Source organism: Labeo rohita, chromosome 6 (assembly GCF_022985175.1).
Source record: "Labeo rohita strain BAU-BD-2019 chromosome 6, IGBB_LRoh.1.0, whole genome shotgun sequence".
NCBI classification, from domain to species: Eukaryota; Metazoa; Chordata; class Actinopteri; order Cypriniformes; family Cyprinidae; genus Labeo; species Labeo rohita.
In genome coordinates, this window is record NC_066874.1 from 29,368,347 (window position 1) to 29,389,206 (window position 20,860).

Sequence of the window (20,860 nt, forward strand, 5' to 3'; positions counted from 1 at the left end):
GAAAATCAAAACCATCAAAAACAACATTCAATGCACATTAAAAACAACTTCTGCATCTTTAAATCTTTAAATTACTGCACCTACATCAGATTTAATATTCACACTGCTCTGCCCATGTGATTAAAAATATGTTGTTTGGACTGTATTTTGCTATTATATAATGATAATGGAGTATGTTACGACAGCACCAGTCATATTCATGTTTAGTGATTGCAGGTGTGATTTCTCAACACATTCATAGAAGCTCACAGTAATTAATCACATTACTAAAAAGTCAAAAGTAGTAACAGAGGCCTTTTGAAGCAAACCAATGCATGTACGTGTACACGTGAGAGTGGCGTCCCAGCGGATGACGTAGGACGTAGGCGTAGCGTAAGCTCCGCTGAGAATATGCTAGTCTCACAAGAACCACGTTTTGTTTACAGAAAAGGAAAACCAGTCTCCTCTTGGCTTATATTGAAATCCTCCAACATTTTTCTTCACATATCCTTTTTACTTCTAATTCGTTACAGTGTTTTGTTTTGCACTCCCCAGTGCGCTTTTGCATTTGTCACCGTGTCACTGCATTTGATTTAAAGGTGTTGTTTAGGCTGTATTCTGCTATTGCATTATGACAACAGAGAATGTTATGACATCACCATTGGCTACATTTATGTTTTGTGATTGCATACGTGATTTCTCAACATCATACAAGTTCTAAATAGCTGCATAGCTAATAACTCATTAATAAACCAGTAGAGCTATAACAATCTTTTGAACTCAAATATAGTAAAAACAAATATCTTTTTTTTTGCTACTGGGAGTGTCTTTATATAGAGGGTAATAATAAGGCTGAAACGAGGAGTGGCTTGTGAGCAACTACCTATTGTTCCCTTTGAACACGCCACCTAACCTCAGGCTATTTACTTACTACACGAGCATGATATTCAGCTTTGATATTACATTTATACACAATAGAAGAAAAATAAACAATACAAAAGCAAATGTATTACTAATATAACACCAGTGCAATGGTAGTGAATTTCAAAGGAAGGGTATTTTTGATGCACGTACACTACTGTTCGGTGTAAGTATTTTTTTTAAGGAATGAATACCTTTATTTAGGAAGAATAAACTTTTTATCATTAAACTGATCAAAAGTAACAGTAAAGACTTGTAGAATGCTACAAAAATCTGTTGAACTTTCCATTAAAAAAACATAAAAAGGAATAAGAAATGATTCCTGAACAGCAACTCAGCATATTAGAATGATTTCTGAAGAATGTGACACAAGAAGTAATGATGCTGAAAATTCAGCTTTGCATCACAGAATAAATTAGATTTTAAATTATACTAAACTCAAAATACTCAAAAAAAAAATCAAAATATTACTATTTTTATGTATTTATGATCACATAAATGCAGCCTTGGTGACGTCTTTCAAAAACACAAAACAACAAAAAATAATGATAAAAAGTAAATAAAACCAATTAATCTTTACTGGAATGTAAAGATCAGATTATATGAAAAACATAAAGAAAAAAACTGGACATCCATAGGCAGTTTAGGGTTAAAGGAGGACCCTGCATTAAAGTGTGTAATTACAGAAGTAAGTGTTTTCATTGGTGCTCACCCAATCTTTGTGATTTGCATCTCAGGCGAGCTCTGACTGGATGAGTTGTCTAATCTGAAGTCCTGAGCGGTGTGTCCATCAGATGTCCTCTGTGGACTAGGGGACACCTCTCGACTGCTGGAATATAATGATTAACACGTCTTAACTATTCTTTATTATTGTTTGTATTTTTCAGATACTTACTGAACTTAATACACACTAGATTGTAATCTTCGTTATATTTCTTTTTTATGGTTTTTCTTGCTACGTAACAACAAAATTAATTATTACAAGTAATATATTATGCTAAACTTAAAGGGTTTTCCCTCCAAGAATTTCTGTCTTTTGTTCTTTGTTATTAAAACAGAATATCCACTTAGACATTTTTCAAAAACATACAAAAAGACTAAAATAAATGTTCATAGAAAAGCCAATGTTTGCGTTTTCATGTATTTTTAAATAAATTAATAGGGTACAACAGGGGCTAAAAGTACACCTTAAGAAAAATGTGCTGTTCACTGCACCTAAAATGTATAATTGCGAAAATATACACACGTTTGTACATTTATGGAGCAAAAGATTTTGTGTGATAATAAATTATACAAGTAGTTTATTTTGTTTTAAAAACTTATAACTGTATGAGGAGGCAAGGGGGGCACAGTATTGATATAAATACTTTAGCTAAAATATAAAAATAAAAAAAAAAGTCTAAGTTAATATTTGTTTAAAACCACTTTAACAAAGTTTGTACTATTTTCTGCTTATTTGAAAAATAAAAGAATTATTTTTTGTTCAATAAATATATTGTCATTAAAATATGTTTTTTATATTAACATTTTAAAGTAAAGAAACAAAATCATCTTAAAAATTAAAGATCCTGAAAGCACTGAAGGAGATCCCATAATAAATTCAGATTTACAGTAGTAACAACAAATGATATTTCATTATATGATATGATTAATATCATGTTTTTAAATATGATGCTTTATTCTAAACATGGTGGTTATCTGTAAGATGGACACCCAACATAATATATGATATTTACCATCTGAATCTAACAATGTCATGTCAACAAATGGGAAAGTCAGCCTTTTATTAATTATGTTAATTAATGTGCCTTTTAGCCCCAACAGCAGGGGTGCTTTTTACCCTAAATACCATACTTCAACATATTCTTTTGTTATTTAAAAACTGTTGCTTTAATTATCTTAAACAAAACTGAAAATCAGAAGACATTTGTCTCCAAATATATGCATTCATTTTAGCGATTCTCATTTGCTACTTGTATCTACAACATTTTTAAAAAACATCAAATATTAGATAAAGTAAGCACAGAATTAACTCTGCACTGCTGCCTGCGATCGTGTCAAGGATCAGACAAGTTTGCACGTGCATCTTGAAAAGCAAATGTTTTGAAAAGTGCTACGCTATGTTTTTGTGCCATCTAGTGGTTTAAAGGAAAATAATATCAAAGGCGCCTTTAGCTCAGTTTGTACCCTTGTGCTTGTTTTTCTTACCTTCTCTCCTGAACCTCCTGTATGTTCTCAATCCCAATGGCACTGCTCCTCCTGGAACTGAACGGACCAGATTTCTTGCGGGTCGGGCTTTTTCCAGGAATATTCAAGGACTGCAGAGAAATCATATTTGGGTCAGATTATTCAGATTATTAGCCACTACATAATATCTTCTATTCATTTCTTATTTCCATATTTTTCATTTTAACCCTTATGTGGTCTTTATTAATTTTAACTTAACATTGATACGTCTTATTTTTATGCCTACACAGAGCACTCTGAATGACCATTGTATATGAAATGTTTTGTGTAAATCAACTATTCTATGGTGCCCCTGAGTTTGAACTTCTAAAAAGCAGTTTAGATCCAGCTTCAAAGGGCTCTAAATGATCCCAGCTGAGGAAGAAGGGTCTTATCTGAAACTGTCAGTTTTTAAAAAAATTTACATACTTTTAACTTCAAATGCTTGTCTTGTCTAGCTCTGCATGAACTGTTTTTTTTTCCAGTTCAAGACAGTTAAGGTAAGTCGAAAATCTCATTTTCTCCTCCAACTTCAAAATCGTCCTACATCGCTGCAGAAGTACCGACCCAGTGTTTAGAAAGTGAATGTGCAAAGATCAAACGCCTTTTACAAAAATAGGTAAAACAGCGATGTAGGACGATTCTGAAGTTGGAGAAGAAAATGAGATGGGAGTTTTTCCACCTACCGTAACTGTCATGAACCAGAATACACGCAGAGCTAGACAAGATGAGCATTTGAGGTTAAAAAGCATATAAACTGTAATTTTTTTAGAAAATAACTGCTTGTTTCACTAGATAAGACCCTTCTTCCTTGACTGGGATCATTTAGAGCCCTTTGAAGTTGCATTTAAACTGCATTTTGGAAGTTCAAACTCCACTATATGGAGAGAAATCCTGAAATGTTTTCCTCAAAAAACAATTTCTTGGATGACAAGTTGGTGAGTAAATTATCTTTACATTTTTGTTCTGGTAGTGAACTTCTTTAAAGGTTCATGAAACCATAGACTACTTTTTCTGAGATTTTAGCAGAGGTGTTTGTGTTGCACAATGTTATAGCATCGGTTAATTTTAATTGTTGAAGTTGAAGTTGAAGAAAACTGATTAATTTTGAGCTTTTTTTGTGCTAATTTCATCTTCTTGGTTTAAAATCTACATTGTGCTGACATCACAGTTTGTTTATATTTTAGTTTACATCGATGATACGCTGGTGTCTCCTAATTATTCATGAGGCAGTGTTTTCTTATCCTATGAGAAGAGCTTCGCCTAATTATTCACGACAGCCTGTGCTGATTTGCTATGACAGACGCTTCAGGCTGTGAGATTGCGTATTTTAACAGAGAGAAACGTTCATGGATCGAGAGAGATTGCTTTGTAAGAGTTTCATTCATATAACTTTAGTGAGTCTAATAGCAGTTTTTACAGCTCCTTGACGCAACCCATCATAAGGATTATAAACCCCACAAAATAAGCCCTAAAAGTTAACAGAGGTGCAACGGCGCGCTCATATGTATGTTTTCGATGCACTCGCAAATGCCTGTGCATTTACGTGTGTTGTTAACTCAGTGGGAGCGAAATAAAACTGTCTAAACAGTCTGAACCTGAAGTTCACTCTCTCCCCTTTTCCCCGTAGTGCACCACGCCCACTTTTGGAGCATTTTTCAAAACTGTGGTGAGAACTAACCAGTACTGAAACAGGGTGTGGGGGGGGGGGGTTCAAGACCGTTTAAGAGCAAAACAAACAGGACTATCAGTACTACTAGAAGCCGCACTTACCACTGAGTCCTTAAGCATTCTTATTTTTATAATTACTAAAAATGGAGAAGCCTATCAACATCCTTAGAGATTGCAAAGTGATTTAATTTGCTCTCAGAAAGCTTTAAACATTGAAGTGCAGCCTAGATGACCTTGAAAACAGGCCCCGATGGAAAAATCTCAGGTTAACAAAGTTGTCTGCAAGATTACAGTTTTGCACGCACGTTTGATCATTATCTGCTTTCTGGGACAGTTGTTCGCAGACACACGCGTACATTAGGATGGCTAATAGGCGGTTATGTCAGCCTGCCATAAGAGGCTCTCTCAGTTATTGCTGTTGCACTCGTTGTCATGGTGATGGAGATGGGACGGTCACTTGTGGAGAGCCCCATCTGTTCCACCGTCCACCATCCAAACAGATCATAAGAGCTCATTACACATCAGTTTTTTTCTTTTGTAATGGTGAAATGATGAAGATCAGAAATGGCAGGAGAAGACCTGGTCTACCATCAGCATAAGCCTCACAGATGTGCCATGATGACACAAAGACTCAAAGGTCAAACCCAGTCACAGGGCATGACGCAAGCCAGCTGGGACTCAGAGGGCATGAAGATCACAGGGCATGAAGACTGGCACAAACTTGTTGTGTCTTTTTAACAATTTAAGGTTGCTGACCTCCACATGGGCATACTTACAATGCCGGGTGTTTTGGGGGTGTCTGGGGGGTTGTGTGTAAAGCTTCCGCTGTGGCTTGTGGAAACGGTGTGTGGTTTCTTGTTACTGAGGCCCATAGCATCCATAGACTGACTTCTATTGCGGATTACACGCTGGAAACAGAAAAATAATGCATTGCACCATTGCAACACAACACCAGAGGGCACTACAACTGCTTATATGAGGGCTAGAGTAAAGGGCAGTGCCTATGTACCAATGTGCATACTATCCATCCTAAATTCTGTGATAATAGTAATGTCCAATACTATTTAGGGTAGATAGGGTGGATAGTATGCACAAAGTGGCTACGATTGGACTAGCAAACTATATACTTACAATTACTGCAGTTTGTATACTGTGAGAACATCAGGTGACTTAATTTGCTAAAACATGCAGAATGTATGTGTATCCCATAATGCAACTAAATTGATTAATTGACATGGGTAAGATGTTTTTACATAAAATTATATCAAAACTGAAGCATACTGCTGTTTAAAACATTTAATTCACTACAGTTCAAAAGGCTATGTTCAGTTTTGTTTTGTTTTTTGCAAGAAATGAACTGGCAGTTCATTATTATTTGGCAGTAATGAAATAAATTGATCAAAGTGACAGTAATTGCATAAATATTTCAAATAAATGCGTTTTTTATTGTTTGTTCTACTTTTATATTTATCAAAGAATCCTTAAAAACACCAAATCAGCATATTAGAATGATTTCTGAAGGATCATGTGACACTAAAGACTGGCGTAATGATGCTGAAAATTCAGCTTTGATCACAGGAATAAATTACATTTTTAATAAAAACTTATTTAAATAGAAAACAATGATAATTCATAATGCATCTGATTAAAAAAATGCAACCTTGGTGAGCATAACAGACTTTTTTTGAGAACATAAAATAACATCTTAGCCCTAATAAAACAAAAAAATGCCCCAAATTTTTGTTAGTGTACTTAAAAAAAAACATTATACAGTATACAGTGTATACTGCATGAATCATACTTTGATATCACACTAATTTTAACAGTACAATTTGGGCTGCAATAATCCTAATCTCACCTAAAGCAATTCTTAAATCATCTCTGCCATTCACCAGAACTCTTTTTGTTATACATAAGCATCCTTTTGTCAGTACTTAATTAAACAAATACAAACCCTCATTACTAGTTAAAGAGATTCAAATGGATTCTACCTTGAAAGACTCAAAGAAGCCGCCACCTCCTCCTCCTCCATTCTCCAGTTTGTCATCGTCTCCTCCCAGTCCCATCATAGACTGGCTGTTAATATGCAGCTCCTCATATAAAGTCTCCAGCAGAGCAGAACGTGTCCTCTCCTGGAGAACAAAAAGATTTTTAATGTAGCATCTAGATGCTCCCACACAAATATAAACACAAGTGTGCCCTTCTCACCTCCAGCTTGGCAAATTTCTCAGCTTTATAGCAGGAATATTCAGCATTGATTAGTTTGGTCAAGAGGAACTCATGGAACTCTGGACTCTAAACAAAAAACAAAACAAACCAAATGAACAGAGGTTAAATTCGACTTCTACAAAGAACATTTTCTAAGTTGGATTTTTTAGATAAAATTATAGGTTAATTATATATCAGTTCAATTATTTATTATTGTCTATTCATTGAGTAAATCATATCACTTACGATTCAAGCAATAACTGACCCAAAAATTTAAATTTGCTGAAAATGTATTCACCCTAAGACTAAGATATAAATGAGTTTGTTCTTCACCAGAAGAGATTTAAAGAATTTTACTATTACATAACATGCTCACCAATGGATGCTCTATAGTGAATGGGTGCCGTCAGAATGAGAGCCCAAACACCTGATAAAAACATCACAATAATCCACAAGTAATCAACATGACTCCAGTCCATCAATTTCTCAGCTGTCTGGACTCTCATTCTGACGGCACCCATTCACTCCAGAGGTTCCATCAGTGAGCAAGCATTGTAATGCTAAATTTCTCCAAATCTGTTCTGATGAAGAAACAAACTCATCTACATCTTGGATGGCATGAGGTTGAATAAACTGTCAGCAAAATTTCATTTTTGGGTGAACTGTTCCTTGTTTAAATTGATGTAATTTAATTTTTTTTTACTTTTTATTTACTATATTTTTTCATGGGTCAAAGACGTTAAGATCAAAAGAAATTTACAAAAGTTATTTTATGTCCATATAAACCACATTAAATGCAATAAAGTGTCTATTTTAAAACACTAATGTCATGTTACATTGTCATTCAATGTAACACAATATTTATGTAAAAATTCAAACAACATGCTTGTTCCAGCGTGTACATATAAAAAAATATATATAAAAAATAAGGTAATAAAAGAATAAACTAAAAAATTCTTACTGACAACCTAGGATAGTGGCAAATTTAAAAATGTAGAATTACAACAAGTAATTCATCTTTTAATATGTCATAAATTGATATTTGTTGTAAATATGCCTGACAAGATTGTTACACCAAATGACATTTTAGTGGGTGTAAATTAGGGAAAAAGTAAACAGTTTTAAAATTAAATTAAACAGAAAACTTTTTCTTTTTTTTGGAAAAACAACAATTTAAAGCAGTATTACACTTATTATATTTTTATGCTTAAACCCTTTTTCATCTTTGACCCTCATATTACTTATCAGCATTTTATAAAAGGTTTTACCAATTCATTTATGCATAATTAAAAAGTAAATGAGACATTTCTGTAGTCACATCCATACTGACTTTTGTTCAGAAACTCTGAAATGCATTTAATTAAAGTGAAGCTGAACTAAAAGTACTTGTTTACACTTGCTGGGATCTGAAAGCATGATTAATAAGCCAAACGCTTCATAAATGAACATCAGTGCTTGAACTGAATGATGTGTAGAGTTTTGTAAAAACAGCTGTTCCAATTCTGAGTTTCGGGGAAACGATTCTATTTGGAACTAGTCACATGACAGGAATGCAGGCTAAAAAAAAAAAAGTACCTTTTTAAAGACAGCTGGGTCTGGGAGGGCAGGTCCAAAGAAAGGCACATCATCTCTTGCTGTCACAGATACCTACAATATCACAAAAAAATTATGACGGATATCAGGAAAGGTTCCAAAAAAAAGTCAAAAAGTCTCTAGCATATTATTTAACATGTTGTTTTACTATGTGTAGGGAAAATAAATAAATAAAAAAAACATTATTCACACAATTCTATGGCTCAAGCTTCATTTTGAAAGATTCAAACTATATGAATTACCTTATAGAGGACGTTATCAGTGCAGGCATTCTCCACTTGCACCACTACGTAAGCGTGAAGGAAATTTGATGCAATCATATCGGGTACAAATGGTGTATTTTCTTCTTGGAACACAATAGCCACAATGTCATTTCCTATATGCCTCTTCCTCTGGAGCTGAAATTAAGTCATGCCAAGACAAAAAACAAAACAAAAAACTATGAAGTAATAAGAGGAAGCTGCCCGTAAAGTCTGCACAACTGATTTAAGATTCACTTCTTCGAAAAAGACCAGCCAGAACTGAAACTTGAACTGAAAACTAAAACAGGCCATGTGTTTGAAAAATTCATATTTGAACTGAATCAACACTGCTATACCAGCTTTTAAAGTATATTATAATACTTTTAGTGGCAAAAAAAACACACACTACATGTTGTATTTCAGTTCTTTGAATTTTGGCCATGACTGGTAATAAACCCAAAACAGGTTTGCTCAAAGACTTTCATATTTGAAATAAAACAAAATGAAATAAAATAAAATAAGAAAATATTATGTGGGCTTACATATAACTAAAAAAAACTGATCACATCTAAACATTTATTATGAATAGAACCACACAAAATTTTTATACTTTTCATATTTTTGTTCATCTAAATTACAATACAATAATAACATTTATACTTGATTTAACGTTGCGACAAAACAATATTAGCATTCTACAGGGTGTCAATTTGATCTCCTATAAATCTTCAAAGGTTTATCCGATTAGCTTTCCTCAGCTGAACCGTTCGTTCGCTCGTCTTCACAGCTTGCTCATAAATACTTATTACAGAGTGCTGTCATAACAGAAAAATAGTTCACAGACATTCACAAGCTCAAAAGAAAACCGCTTGTCTTTATCATCAAAGTGCTCAGGAAATTAATAAGACATATCGAAGCATGTTTACAGCCCTGTGGCAAACATCATATCCAAAACGGTGTTTTTAGATAAAAACAAACCATTTTAAGGCAAAAAACATTTGTCTGTGCCAGTCCGGAGGCCATTAGCATATCGCTATACTGTAGCTTTCATATAACATCACGTATCTCGTACAATAGCGATTAAAAAGCAGCAGGTGATGAGTCTGTACCCATATGTTATCTTTGGCCTCTTGAGGTACCATACTGTAGAGGGTGTGTTTTAGTGGCCAGCTTTCTAAGAGGGCAGTCTGTGCTGAAACCCCTAGGTGATGTTCTTTCTCTGAGCAAAGCAAATGTGTATGACAACAGATGGCTTTCCAGGATCAGTCCTGTGCACTGTGTGGTTTGCTTGCTAATTAACAGAGCATGCTGTTGGTCAGCGCATAACACAGTGGCCAAGCATCTCTGGGGGGCTGCAACTGGTAATATACCCGAAACTAACACTAGCTGTGACATAAAACAATATCCCAGAATGTTACTGGTTTGTCCTAAATGTGCCCATGTATTTATCTATATTTACCCACCCTCAACAGGTAACCAAATATTTGATTTCGCTAAGAATAGGAATCTAAAACCTGGGGAATCTGTTTTTATATATTCTTCACTGATTGTGGAAACAAAACAAAAAAAAACATAACATAACAAAACAAAAAGCAGCAATAAATAAATAAATAAAGCAGAACAACACAAAAAAGAAATGAATAAATAAAGCAAAGCAGAACAAAACAAAACAAAGCTAAAGAAAGAAAGAAAGAAAGAAAGAAAGAAAGAACAAAAAGAAAGAACAAAAACAAAAGCCAAAAACTAAAAGCAAAAAATAAAAAATAAAATAAAATAAACTAATGTTCATATGTTCTTCACTGATTGTGAATCAAAATAAAACAAAAACTAAAAACAAAACAAAGCAGCAATAAATAAATAAAAAGCAGAACAAAGCAAAATCAAGACAAAAACAATATAAAAAATAAAATAAAAAAATAAAATAATGTTCATGTTCTTCATTGATTGTGAATCAAAACAAAAACTAAAAACAACAAAGCAGCAATAAATAAATAAATAAATAGAAAGCTGAACAAAGCAAAAATAAATAAATAAAGCAAAGCAGAACAAAACAAAAACAAAGCTAAATAAATAAATAAAGAACAAGGCAAAAATAAAAGCCAAAAACAAAACAAATTTTAAAATAAATTAAAAAAATAATAAAATAAAATTTAAAAAAATAAAATAAAACAAAACATGACGTCTTACCTGCTGGGAATCACCTTCAGTGTATGGCAGCTTAGTGGACACGTGGAACATTATCTCTTTATTGTGGAAGTTGTGGTAGACTGACTCGATTCCTGTCTGACCATGTGTCACATCCAGGCCACCACGAAAGCTGTATAATGAAAGAAGTTCAAAAAGTTCTGAATTACTTCATTAATATGTTTAAACTCAACATAGCAGCTCTACAAACACCCCTTTGTTGGTGCTGAAACAACATTCTAATCAAACAATCACATCTATTCCACATTTAACTCTGACCTAGACCTGTAATCAAAGAAAAATTACAATATTATAAGATAACTTTACTACTGAAGCTTCAACAACAGCTCTCCAGATAACCCTACAACATGACTGATTGACAGGAATGTTGTTCCAGGACCAAGAAAATGTCCTACATGGGTACTGTCCATGTTAAATACTGTATGTCTATACCCTTTAAAATCATGAAGTTCAATCTTCTCCCCCAAGAACTCCAGAAACTCAACAAAAGCTGGACTTTCCTCATTGTTTCCGAATAGTTCCTCTTCTGATGTCTGTAGAACAGAGAACACTTTCAGTCCACAAGTCCACACTTAAAGGGATAGTTCACTCAAAAATGAAAATTCTGTCATTAATTACTCACCCTCATGTCGTCCAAACCTGTAAGACCTTTGTTCAACTCCGGAATATAAATTAAGATATTTTTGATGAAATCCAAGAGCTTTCTGACCCTGCACACACAGCAACGCAACTACTATGTTCAAGGCTGAGAAAGGTAGTAAGGGCATCATTAAAACAATCCATGTGACATCAGTGGTTCACCTTAATTTTATGCAGTTTAGAAAGCTTTATGAAGAGTCAGAAAGCTCTCGGATTTCATCAAAAATATTTTAGTATGTGTTTCAAAGTCTTACGGGTTTGGAACATTTGGAACGTCATTTTTGAGTGAACTATCCTTTTAATATAAATTAAACAAACCAGGAATACAAATGTTTAAAGGTGATCTAACCTGTGCAAATTTCTGGTAGATGACTCCAAATTTGAAGTTGTTGCTGATGACGTGCTCATCAAAGGTCACAATAAGTCTGGATGCCTTGAAACGGATAACAAATGAGGGTCAGTGAAAAAAAACTACGTGATTTGTTCATTCGTTTTTGATGTTTCTGTTCCAGCTCACCTTTGGGTATAAGACGGGATAAAATCGGTCCACGTTCACCTCCTCACAGATAAGCTTGAAAAAAAAAGACAAAAAATGTTTAAATATTTGTAATCAGATTATTTGATCTGATTAGTAAGGCTGTCAATTTAACATTAATTTAGTACAAATTAATTATAAAAAATAAAACAATAAAAATGAGCATTTTTAAGGTTTTCTCATGGAGATAAAATACTAAATTAACTTCACCTTTTATTAGATCTTATTTGCATTAGATTTTTCTCAGCAGTCATGCAATTGCATATATGCAATTAATTAATTTAAATTATTTGAATGTATAATTAGAACTGCATTAAATCAAAAAAAGAATAATTATAATTTTAATTGAAATCATCTACTGTACATGTACATGCAAATGATTTTATTCATTTTTTAATCCACTAACAGCCATGCAAAATTCTTCTCTGCTTAACCATTTATGTTAATGTCCCACCTTCGCCATCTGGACAACATTAGGGAACTCGGTCAGACAAGAAATTGGTATCACATCATGGTAGGTTTTATACTTTGACCTACAATTAAAAGACAGGAGATTCACATTAAACTCCAGCATTATAAACTAACATAGTAACACTATAACCAAACTAGACTTGTACATCACAAAAACATTCTCTGCTAATTCGCTTGTCTATAACTCGCTCTGCATAAAAGTGTCTGCTAAATGCATTAATGTAAATGTTATGTTTAGCAGAAAAGACAAAAAGACAGAAAGAGAGAAATGAATGGTAGTTTACCAATCAAAAAGTTGCCATGTGAATCTCACCAGCATTCACAGGAGCCCCTGCCAATTATCTTACAGCCAACATGCAACATTCAAAGAGTCCCTGACGAGCTCCCCTTATAAAAGTGAGGCTTTATAGATCAACCTCTCTCTGACATGTACACTGTCTCTTGTTCCCATCCCCATCATTAAAGGGCCTCGAGACAGGCTTCAGGTTATAAAGAATAGATGTGACCTTGTATTTCAGCTGCCTATTTTGAGCACTTAAGTCAGAACATCTTCGAAAATGAACAATGAGAGAATATGTGACGGGAGAGAGTGGATGTGAATGTTTCTTTAAAAAGAAAAGTGTCTGCAACAGGGCTGTGCAGCATTCAGAACTAAATTGAGAATATCTTTTAAATTCTGATTCAATTTCTTAAACTCGATTTCAATTGAGGCAGCAAAAAGGATTTGTAAATCGAAGAGGAATGAGGATTTGTTCCGAGACCGGAGATTGAGTTTATAGTTTTTTTTTTTACAATCCGTATATAAACAATTTACTTTTATGTATTATCTCCTAAGATATTTCAGGAGAAACATCTGTAACCAAAGTTTTACTGAAACACAGATTTCAAAACATCAAAGCAATACATTTTTCATTTGGGAATAGTCAAGAGTGTGCATGTTTGAAGTACCTAAGCAACAGTCGAAGGTGCTCCTGGTCTCCAATCACATCATACTTCACCGAGAAGACCAGGTGGCCCAGAGCGCTGTCCACTGAGTAATAATTAAAGTGCTCCTGCGGGAAGAGTTATAAATGCACATAAACCCTCCGAACGACTCTTTGCATTATCACAGATTCCTAAAAGCTCTGACCCAGAGTGACAGCAAGCTCAAAGAGTATTATCAGCACAGAGGAAAACAACCAATGCAACTAACGTAAAACATTCCAGGATTTTCTCCATATGGTGGATTTTAATGGGAGCCAATAGTTTAAAGATCCAAACTTCAGTTTCAATGCAGCTTAAAAGGCTCTACGTGTCTTACCTAGCGAAATGACTGGTCATTTTCTAAAAAAAAAAAAAAAAAAAAAAAAGGCTTTGTCAAATGCTTGTCTTGCACTAGCTCTGAGATGTGCGTCTACGATTTCATGCATTTCGTAATCACATTGGAAAGGTCACGCACGCTTAGTTCTTTGTCTTTATACTGTTGTTCAAAAAGGTAGAGTAGACGTTGTTTTACCTTTTTTTGTAAAGTGTGTTTGACTTTCTTTGCATAAACGCTTTGTAAACACTGGGTCGGCACTTCCACCTACGTCGCATGTGCCCCTTCCAATGTGATTATGTAATGCGTCAAGCTAGTTCATGATGAGCATTTGTGGTTAAAAAGTATAAACATTTTTATTTTTTTAGAAAATGACCGATCGTTTCGCTAGATAAGACCCTTCTTCCTCGGCTGAGATCATGTAGAGCCCTTTGAAGCTGCACTGAAATGACAATTTGGACCTTCAACCCTGTTTGACGTCCACTATATGGAGATAAATCCTGGAATGTTTTTCACAAAAATCCTTAAGTTGTTGTTCACTTCCAGAACAAAAATTTACAGATAATGTACTCACCCTGTTGTCATCCAAGCTGTTCATGCCTTTCTTTCTTCAGTCATAAAGAAATTACGTTTTTTGAGGAAAATTATTGGAATTATCTCCATATCGTGGACTTTTATGGTGCCCACGAGTTTGAACTTCCAAAATGCAGTTTCAGTGCAGCTTCAAAGGGCTCTAAACAACCCCAGCTGAGGAATTAGGGTCTTAACTAGTGAAACAATTGGTCTTTTTCTAAAAAAAAAAAAAAAAAAAATTATATACTTTTTAACCTCTTTAACATCTTGTCTAGCTTTGCATTGCGCATGCATACTCTGTGTAATTCGGGTCAATACCAGGTCGAAAAACTCCAATCTCATTTTCTCCTCCATTCTATCTTTGTTTCATTAGATAAGACCCTTATTCTTTGGCTAGGATCATTTAGAGCCCTTTGAAGCTGCATTTAAACTGCATTTTGGATGTTCAAACTCACAGGCACCGTCTAATCCAAAAAAAAAAAAAAAACCCTGTGTTTTTCTTTTTGACTTAAAAAAGAAAGAAGTGAAGTTCTGGAAGTGAACTAATCCTTAATATGGCATGTAAATCATAGAAAAATAAAACAGATATGTAAATACATGCAAAACCAAAACTCTTTTAATAATAAGAATTAATATTTATTCTTTATTTATTTTTATATTAAATGACACTCATTGGTTTGATGAGGCCGATATATTGTCTGATTTTAGTTAATTTTACTACATAAAATTCCAGATTGCACATTGTGGTTGTTTATTTTTTAATTTTTAAATAACCTGCATATCTCATTTTCCATTCACCAATATTACTTATTCTTCAAAGTTATTTTATGTCTTTAGAAGACTTGTGGGTCGTACTGACCACTTTTATGATCATTTTATGGTCTTTCCATCTATTACTTTAGAATTAGTATCATCATATCTTTGTCAACTCAGAATCTCACCTTGCCCAGGAAGTGTTTCCTGTAGATCTTGGCTATGCTGTTTGTCTCCAGTTTAACCTGCGATGCAGGACAAGGGGGCGGTTCCTCTGGTGTGGAGGAGGAGCCTAAATCATGATTGGTCCCTTCAATCCAGTAACCCCCAAACTGGGGCAGCAGAATGAGCGGTAAAGGACCTGTACGACCCAATACCTACCAGCCCATGAAAACAAAATGAACAGTTTACAACCAGTACAAGAAAACACATTCATATTTACATATAAAAAAACCAAACAAGTTTGCAACCTCATGGACGCTGGGATACGGAATGTAATCTTCCTCTGTCTGTAGGAGGAATATAGAGATATTAGAGATGTACACATTCTGAGCTCTTCATTCAAGTCACTTTAAGCTGCAGATGAAGGAAATATGAAGGTGCCGCAGCGACTCATAAAACCCTGAACTGTATACAATATTCACAAGGCCTGCTGTAAAAGCATCAGATCACAAGTTCTGGTGTTTTATGTTGGCTTGTTTTATTCACAGAACAACAACGAAGTACTTCTATACATTCTAGTAAACATATACTTTAGTGGCATTTATATTTTTGAGTCGAATGTGTGATTCACCTTCATAACTCATAAAAGTATAAAGCATTATATTGTAAGTAATTCTATGTATGAGTGCAGCCTAAGAACCTGTTCTAGCTAGACAGAGAGCAAAGATGCATTTGTATACTGTTCAAACACTATCTATACACAAGACACATTTACTTTTAAATGTACAATATACACGTTTCTGATGTTCCTCTATTAACAGTAAATTAAAATTGACACTGGTCAGTTTTAACTCACAGCACACACTTAAAAGAGAAGTCCACTTCCAAAACAAAGATTTACATCTAATGTACTCACACCCTTGTCATCCAAGATGTTCATGTCTTTCTTTCTTCAGTCGTAAAGAAATTTGTTTTTTTAAGGAAAACGTTTCAACATTTTTCTCCATATAATGGACTGATATGGTGCCCTGATTTTGAACTTTCAAAATGCAGTTTAAATGCAGCTTCAAACGATCCCAAATGTGGTTGTAAACAATCCCAGCTGAGGAAGAAGGGTCTTATCCAGTGGAACGATCAGTTATTTTCATAAAAATAATACAATTTATATATTTTTTAATGTCAAACGTTCATCTTCTCTTACTCTGCCTGAATTCTGTTTTTTTCCGGTTCATGTCATTTAGAGCATGTCCATCTCATGTTCTCCCTCAACTTCAAAATCGTCCTATATCGCTGTTTTACCGTTTTTGTTATGGCTGTTTGACCTTCTTTGCATGTTCACTTTGCAGAGACTGGGTTGGTACTTCTGCAGCGAAGTAGGATGATTTTGAAATGCTTTTTGAAGTTGAGGGAGAAAATACGATTGGAATTTTTCGACATACTCTAACTGTCTTGAGCCAGAATACACAGAGTTCAGGGAGAGCAAAAATCGGGGCACCATAGCAGTCCATTTTATGGAGAAAAATCCTGAAATGTTTTGCTCAAAAAACATTATTTTTTTACGACTGAAGAAAGAAAGACACAAACACCTTGGATGACAAGGGGGTGAGTACATTATATGTGAATCTTTGTTTTAGAAGTAGACTTCTCCTTTAAGGCACAAGACATGTATTGTAACTGCACTTGTCTAGTACACACTTACTCATCTGAACACACTTTATAAATCAATACTTGTATTTTAAACAAGACTTCCTTCATTTCATACTTTTACGGTAAGCTGCTTGCTATGCATTTTGCCTTACAGTTTGCCAAAAGGTATTTTAATAGGCCATAATTATGCTGCCAACCTTTTAAAACAGCCTTCATGTCAGGAGAGCTCCCATTATGCATGAAAATGCCAACATTTTAAAGCAGCAGAGCTTTTCTGAACTTTAAAGCTATGAGAATGAGGGTTAATATGAAAACATCCGTCTCTAACAAAAGCAACATTGTGTGTTTCTGTGCACATGTGATAAACAGTGCTGATGGCAGTCAATGTGAGAACAGACTGTAATGATTATAACACTTGATGTTTGTTTGTGTGGCTCTAAATACAAACACTTACTTTGAGAGGAGGTGGAAGAGTGCACCTCTGCTCGTCCATTCTACTGCTCTGTGTTTACAAAAAAAAAAGGATATTTAATACATAGTTAATTTAAAAAACATTTATCAAATGGAATAAACAATTCATATGCTTCAGAATAGTAAATACAAGAAATTAGAATTCATCATTTGTTAGTTAATCAAGTTATTAACTTATAATAAATAATGTAAGCATTTGATAACTCTCTTGAAAGTTGATAAACATTTAAATAAAGAAATAACACAGAGACAATTAGGCCTGAAACATATTCTAATGGACACTGGCATACATATATTTAAAATTAATTGATTAAAAATAAATATATAATTACATAACAGATATTTACTGTAAAAGAAATTCTGTCACCCCTTAAGGTTTGTTAAAACCCTTACGCAATAATGTAGTTACTGAAAACCTTACTTAAATGTGAAAAAAATTCTACTTATTAGTTTAATTTAAAAAGGTCAGAATCATAAAATGCTTTTTGTGCTCAAATTATGATGGATCACCAGGTTCAACAGACATTAAAATGTGCTGACCAAGTGTTTGCATACTTGTGTAGACTATATTTTTTAACAGTTTTCAAGAATTTATTGACAGAAGAGTTCAAGCTACATATATAAATTTTAAAGTGAATGAATGACGCATTAAAAGAGAGCCTCAGAATACAGATGACAGTAATAATAAGCAAAGACTGGGAAGGTGTCAGCATATTGCAGGTTAAAAAAGGTCAGAGGTCATAAAAAGCGAGAGATTGCAGGAAAAGCAATAAACTCAAAACTGTACAAAAAAGTAGACTTCTCACCTGCATTCGCTCTATCATTGCAAATATATCTGATGTCTGAGAACCAGGAGGAACAGATAAAAGAGAGGGGAGAGAGAGGTAGATGAACACAATGAGAAAGAGTGAGATCTGACAGTCTGCGAGTCCACTTGACATGAGAACGACTCTCAGTAACAGTGGCTGTGCAGTAATGGACGGAGCGCCTTGCCTTGATCCTATGATCAACAGAGCATCAGACTACCAGATGTCCTTCCTCCCTATCATACGGTTCATCTCAATGGGAGATGAAGACTGTGAAACAGCATAATTTAACGCGGAGACAGAGCAGCTGCGCGTATGAAGGATGTGACCTGACTAGCTACAGCTGCGGTGTCATATCATTGAGCCCGCAGCTCAGAATAAACCAGCAAGTTGCAACGTGAATTAAAGGGAACGTTGTTCAGAAACCAATGCCTGCTTATTAGCATGCAAAATTATTAGTTTCCTAATGCTAATTCTTAGGGTTATGCATTTGAATAAACCCATAACCCTAAATATTAAACTTAACCCGTCTTGCACTTTCTAAGTGAATGGATATTCCCCTGGCAGATGATAAAACAGGAAAAAAAAAGTTTATATTTAAGGTGGTATAACACAACTTACAGCAGCAACACAACAATCACTCAGAACACCCTTCCAACCATCTAACAACACGCTAGCAACCTCATAGCAACACCACAGCCAATCAGAACACCCCTACAACTGTGTAAATCAGGGGTCACACCACTCGGTCCTGAAGGGGAAGGGGTCCTGCAGAGTTTAAACTCTGAACGATACTGGCCCTCCATGTCCAAGTCTGGTGACCCCTGATCTAAATTCACCCTAGCAACCTCATAGCAACATCACAGCCAATCAGAGCACCCCTACAAACTTACAGCAACAAAACAGGCTTTTAGAACATCCATATAACCATCTAACTATGCCTATAGCAACCTTATAACAACACCACAGCCAAAAAGAACACCATACAAACCATCTAACAACACATTAGCAACCTCAAAGCAACAGCACAGCCAATCAGAACACCCCTGAAACCACATAGCAATGTCTTGGCAACTTTTTTGCAAATTCTGCAAGGCAAACACTACTGAAAAGATAAAAAACTAGTTTTTCAGAATGCAGCACCATTTTTAATGTTTAATGCTGATAAGACTGCAGAGTCAGGTAGGACTCTGCAAAATCCTTGCCAGTAATTGATTTTTCTCAACAAGAAATCACACAAACAGCTGCAAATTTACACTTACATAACACACATTCACACAGTTCAAACTACCTTAAATGACTCAATGTAACAAACGCTATATTGAAAGTGGAACTTCAGTGCGTTTCTCCTTATGACTTGCTGATTCATCAAATATAAATAACACACACACATTAGTGGTTACTTGAATTTACTTCTGTTGTTTTTATATTAGGCTAACTGCATGCTTCTATTATTATAGACACTTTTAGGCCTGTTGACTTTCAGAGAGCTCTTTTAAAACTAACAGTTTTAAAACTGTCAAACATAGTTTTTTTTTTAACTTTTTTTAAAAAATTATTACAGTCTTAAAAAAAGGAAACAACTAATTCTTTTTTGGGTGAATTGAATGTAAAATGACGGGGTATGGGACACAATGGGACACAATCCATATGCAGATAATACCAAAAATGATCAATGAAGAAGAAGATGGTGAGGCAGTTTTGATGTAATATTCATATACCGAATTCATTAATTTTAATATAAATCAACCCCTGGGACATAAGTGCCTAAAGTTGAAAAAAAAAAGCTAGTTAAATATCTTTACTTTATAACCCAAAGCCTATCCCTAAACTTACCCCTAACAGAAACCTTTGTGCATTTTTAGATTTTAATTAAGACATTAATTAGTCTCCTTATTTGATTAACTGTTGGGAAGTTCCATTATACAGGCCACTACAAGTTATTCTATTATTGTGGGGACATTTGGTAATCACACATGCAGCTAATGTACACAATTTACTAAATTAATTTCACAAATTGTTATGAATCAACAAGCAGTGAATTTTGACATTTCTCAATAGAATTCTTTGTCAACAAAGACATCCTATAATACTATTGCATCACAAACTTACACAGTACACTCTGTACCAATCCTAAGCAAGCATGCATGACTCAAAACCCTTAGATCAATATATTATCATAAATCAAATCTACAGTTACCTTTGAACTGAATTTAATCAATGTCATTAACTGAGATTTAAATTCATATTTTCATGACAATTTTCTCCCAAATTCTCATTAGAATAATGCAACAAACTAATATAAACTACACTAATATATTATTTAAACTGTGAAGTATTTATACATGATCATAATATCTGTTAAATCAGCTAGCATGATTCTTATTACTGAATTACAGCATGAGGAAAAAAATCTGTAAGATAATAAGAATTAAAGAGAAAGAAACACAATCACACATTA

General features: G+C 34.3%; 1 protein-coding gene across 14 annotated transcripts in view; it reads right to left on the reverse strand.

Annotated features, from left to right (window-relative positions):
- rap1gapb (RAP1 GTPase activating protein b) overlaps positions 1 to 20,860 on the reverse strand; it is a 93,898-nt gene that overhangs the window by 7,975 nt on the left and 65,063 nt on the right. For 12 of the 14 annotated variants that reach the window (XR_007827884.1, XM_051111433.1, XM_051111434.1 and 9 more), the window contains 16 exons: positions 17,577 to 17,624; positions 15,784 to 15,822; positions 15,502 to 15,690; positions 13,639 to 13,742; positions 12,674 to 12,752; positions 12,202 to 12,255; positions 12,034 to 12,117; positions 11,478 to 11,578; positions 11,028 to 11,157; positions 8,841 to 8,996; positions 8,581 to 8,652; positions 7,006 to 7,092; positions 6,789 to 6,929; positions 5,574 to 5,705; positions 3,109 to 3,218; positions 1,613 to 1,729 (listed from right to left, as the gene is read on the reverse strand). Coding sequence is in view for 13 of the 14 variants with exons in the window: in XM_051111427.1 (XP_050967384.1) it covers positions 1,613 to 1,729; positions 3,109 to 3,218; positions 5,574 to 5,705; positions 6,789 to 6,929; positions 7,006 to 7,092; positions 8,581 to 8,652; positions 8,841 to 8,996; positions 11,028 to 11,157; positions 11,478 to 11,578; positions 12,034 to 12,117; positions 12,202 to 12,255; positions 12,674 to 12,752; positions 13,639 to 13,742; positions 15,502 to 15,690; positions 15,784 to 15,822; positions 17,577 to 17,624 (1,643 nt within the window). In the remaining variant the exon portion in view is untranslated. Of the gene's footprint in view, positions 1 to 1,612; positions 1,730 to 3,108; positions 3,219 to 5,573; positions 5,706 to 6,788; positions 6,930 to 7,005; positions 7,093 to 8,580; positions 8,653 to 8,840; positions 8,997 to 11,027; positions 11,158 to 11,477; positions 11,579 to 12,033; positions 12,118 to 12,201; positions 12,256 to 12,673; positions 12,753 to 13,638; positions 13,743 to 15,501; positions 15,691 to 15,783; positions 15,823 to 17,576; positions 17,625 to 18,399; positions 18,765 to 20,860 lie in introns of those variants that run through there. The other 2 variants (XM_051111431.1, XM_051111430.1) reach the window with 2 other exon arrangements.